The sequence below is a fragment of the Asparagus officinalis genome, chromosome 8 (genome assembly GCF_001876935.1).
Source record: "Asparagus officinalis chromosome 8, Aspof.V1, whole genome shotgun sequence".
In the NCBI taxonomy this organism is placed as follows: Eukaryota; Viridiplantae; Streptophyta; class Magnoliopsida; order Asparagales; family Asparagaceae; genus Asparagus; species Asparagus officinalis.
Window position 1 is genome coordinate 11,779,369 of NC_033801.1, and position 4,159 is coordinate 11,783,527.

General features: G+C 34.8%; 1 protein-coding gene across 5 annotated transcripts in view; it reads left to right on the forward strand.

Moving 5' to 3' along the window:
* Window positions 1–4,159, forward strand: part of LOC109822461 (coatomer subunit beta'-1-like) — a 17,387-nt gene that overhangs the window by 5,166 nt on the left and 8,062 nt on the right. For all 5 annotated transcript variants that reach the window (XR_002242134.1, XR_002242135.1, XR_002242136.1 and 2 more), the window contains exons 9-14: window positions 638–706; window positions 989–1,139; window positions 1,226–1,291; window positions 2,228–2,416; window positions 3,777–3,917; window positions 4,005–4,079. Coding sequence is in view for 2 of the 5 variants with exons in the window: in XM_020388659.1 (XP_020244248.1) it covers window positions 638–706; window positions 989–1,139; window positions 1,226–1,291; window positions 2,228–2,416; window positions 3,777–3,917; window positions 4,005–4,079 (691 nt within the window). In the remaining 3 variants the exon portion in view is untranslated. The remainder of the gene's footprint in view (window positions 1–637; window positions 707–988; window positions 1,140–1,225; window positions 1,292–2,227; window positions 2,417–3,776; window positions 3,918–4,004; window positions 4,080–4,159) is intronic.

Here is a 4,159-nt window from a genome sequence, read left to right on the forward strand (position 1 = left end):
ATTTACAATTTAGAAATTTGTAGGGGTGCAACTGCACTCCTACCCATGTATTTGGATCCACCCCTGGGTGTATGCTAACATTTCTTGTAGTTTAGTAAAATGTAAATTCAAAACTTTACACCTATTTTAGAGGTGCAGTGATTGCTCTCTAGTATGAAATATAACATCACTTTTCCTACACGTTCATAATAACTACTTGAAATTATTACTCTCACATTATCTCACACCGTTACATCCTTGTTTATTACCTGTTAAATCAGCCTCATATTTTCTCCATGGGCATAATTCTAAGAAATATAATTTTGCTCCAGTTTAGACCTAGAGTTTATGCTAAGTTAAACTTTTAGCACATATAACCATTGTATGCTATTATATTTCTTAGAAATATTTCATTGGATTTTTGGATAGAGACATGTCTATAATTATATATGTATGTATGTATGTACGTGTATAAGAAATCTCTCTACGTATATTGTGGTTCCAGTTACTGTGTTTCTTATTGTCCAAAATTTCCTTGAGAAAGTTATTTTAGATTTATCATTAGTCCCATTTATGTTCATTTGTAATGTTTGTGAATTGAAGGATTCCATATTTTCTTTTATCTTTCAGTTTCATCATCCTCTTATCTTTTTTGCAGGCTTGAGAACACGCTAAATTACGGTCTTGAACGAGTTTGGGCTGTGGGATACTCGAGAGGTTCAAGGAGGTAATTGTCAAACATTAACCCCTCCTTCACAATTTGCTTAATTTTCCACGGTAGAGAAATTTATTCTATGATTTCCTTATAAAACAATAATGCTGCTTCAAATTATGAAGATATATCCTTTTGATATTTTGGGTGTTCTTATCTAATATTGTTTCTTTGTTAGATAAGTTCTATATTGTTTATTTATTAGATAAGTTCTCTAACAAAGCTTCTTAGTTGTGTAAAAAATCTTGATTACATGGTGTACTATTTGACTTTTTGCTCATCTGGTAAATTATGCAGAGTGGTAATTGGATATGATGAAGGAACCATAATGATAAAACTTGGTCGTGAAGTTCCAGTAGCTAGTATGGACAGCAGTGGTAAGATCATATGGGCAAAACATAACGAAATTCAAACTGTCAATATTAAGACAGTCGGAGCAGACTATGAGGTTACTTTCTGTACTTTTTCATCAAAAAGTAGAAAGATAAACTTTTCTGTAGCTAATTTAGAAAATTGGTATAATTTGTCCTTCAGGTTACAGATGGAGAAAGATTGCCTTTGGCTGTGAAGGAGCTGGGGAGCTGTGACCTCTATCCACAAGTAAGTTTCTTGGTACTATGTTCTAAGCTGCAGTTTCTTTACCTCCTTGATCCTCTTTGTCACTCATGGATGAATTGATCCTTTAAAGGATATCTCAGAAGCATGGCAAGCATGCAAACTTTAGCTCTCCTGTATCTGTATCACATACTGATTCGAAGTCAACACTGCAGAATTTCTTGGATATGTTTGAAAGGGATGAACAAAACACATGTGGGCACATTCAGATATTTATTTTATTTGTCTTACTGAGTGATGAAATGCAGTTTCATGTTTTTTATGTTAGGCAATAGGCGGGGTGTCTTGATGAATTGAGAGATTATTTGCAGTCTTGGCATTATTCTTTGATCTAGTGCGGATCAGTGTGGTTCTACGTTGTTCCTGTTTTAATTCATTTAGTTAGTGTATAAAGCTGTCTTTGTTATGTTTTTAGAAAAACGTAATATTTTGAACCATGCATTACTTTTTTTTAATCATGGAAATGCATTATTTTATACTTATTGCTCCCGTTTTATCATCTCTTGCTTTATGAAGAATTGGTCTATCCATTTTAACATAATAAGACAAACCTTAACGATGTCTTTGGAGGTTGGCTTCGTGAGTGTTCTTTTCTCAATTCAGATAAGTTTAGGCCCAGAGTTGCTAAATTGATGCTTCTATAAACCATGTACATATCCTGTTCATCCAAGCTTTGCTGAGTTGTCCTAAGGTTTTTTAAGCCCTTCACCTTCTTCCTTGTAGTGATATTCTTCGTTGAAACCATATAATACGGAATTAGGGCGTCTACCTGAAGGCAGTTTTAGTTGCTTTACCTTCTATCATAAGAATGTTGTAAATCTAAATTGAATAGTTTTATGTTGCAGTTAATTTCATCTTAAATTTTCATCCCTGGTGGAAAAAAAGGAATTTTGATCAAGCATTTATTTCTTATGTTTGTAGAGCTTAAAGCATAACCGTAATGGTAGATTTGTGGTTGTTTGTGGAGATGGTGAATACATTATTTACACAGCGCTGGCATGGAGAAACAGATCTTTTGGCTCCGCTCTCGAGGTTGTGTGGTCATCTGAGGGTGAATATGCGGTCAGAGAAAGCACATCAAGAATAAAAATTTTCAGCAAAAACTTTCAGGTATTTACTTCAACCTGTTTTATTCTCTTATTTTATTGGGGAAACTAGCATGGATTAAAGAAGAAATGGCCTCTTAATAATCTTACACTTCTGGTGTACATCTTAAGAATACAGGGTCATTACTCCTACTGATGTAACCTGTTGTAGAAGGATCCATCTAAGAGAAATAATAATTGATCAATTTGGAAAATCAGTTCTATTTCTTTCTATTGACATAAACATCCATCCAATATGTCGAGGGTTAAGTCATGTTGACAGCTGCTTGTATAGACTATAAAATTAGTTGATTACTCTTACTACTATTGTCTTTTCTTGACAGCTTTTCTCACTTCAGTTGAGATGATGATACAATAATAATAGTGATAAAATACTGGTTTATGAATTAAGCCAGAAATCCCTTTTCTAGATGAGAAGCAATCTCATGAAAGGTGTTTCACGCATATGCTGCTGTTCTGCCCACCTTAGCTTATCCCTTATTCCCACACGAAGAACCCTGTCATTAATTAAGCCTGAAAGGTGTCCTCATTTCAGTGCCACTTTATGATTGACCCATTTGCGCTCTCCCCAATCAGTAGGTTTAGCTTTACCTGCGTAAAGTTCTACACCCAGCTTCAGCTTCAAGGACTAGTGGAGGCCACATTTAAAATGTCTCACACATGCCTAAGTTTCAGTATCATTCCTCGTTCATCACAAAAAAAAATCACCTCGTCTATTCCTAGAAATGGTCCACCCATAACCTACAAATTTACCTGGCTGACTTTGTTTATTTCTATTTCTTTCTGGCATCTATATAATTGGCGCTGCAAAACCACTTCAATTTGTGCAACTAATTGAAGAACAAGGAGAGAGCTATTTATCATCATATGTCGCACTTAAATCTAAATTCTTATTTATCATCATATGTCGCACTTAAATCTAAATTCTTAGTACTTAAAATGTATTTTTAATATCGGAAAGGAGCATCTGACACACATTTTTTATATGGAACTCGACGTAAGTTTTTTATATTGACAATCTATCAGTCATACTGATTTACTAGTGGGTCTCGTGCTTAACCAAACCCATTAAGTGTGTGATTTCCCATACTCTTGCTGCAGTTCTCATCAGTCAGGTATAAATGCAGTCATACTATACTAGCGCATATTAGTCTCCATTAGCCTTTGTCCAACGCATATAGGCCTCCTTAGTCCGTTCACCTTTGTTCATGATTCTGATGGACGCTATGTTGTTGTTTCTGAAACTTGGATTTGTTTAGTCATATTGTTTACTCCATAATCCTTGCTGCTCTTGATCGCGTAGTCCAAAAATTCTAACTCTAATCCTTGTGAAGTTGAACTAAGATGAGAAGTTGTAATTTCAGGAGAAGAGAAGTATAAGACCCACCTTTTCTGCTGAGCGTATCTTTGGAGGAGCTTTACTTGCAATGTGCTCGAATGACTTCATTTGCTTTTATGACTGGGCTGAATGCAGATTGATACGGCGCATTGATGTTAATGTGAAAGTGAGAATATTACAAGTTTATTTTGTGCTGTGCATGTTCAGATCTCTTATAGCTTATATGAATTGATGTTTGGTCTCTTTTATTCAGAATCTCTATTGGGCTGATAGTGGTGACCTACTTACTATTGCAAGTGACTCATCATTCTACATTTTAAAGTATAACGTAAGTTTGTTGACATTTTTTTTCTCTCGCTATACTTACTATTGTAAGTGACTCATCATTCTACATTTTAAAGTGTAATG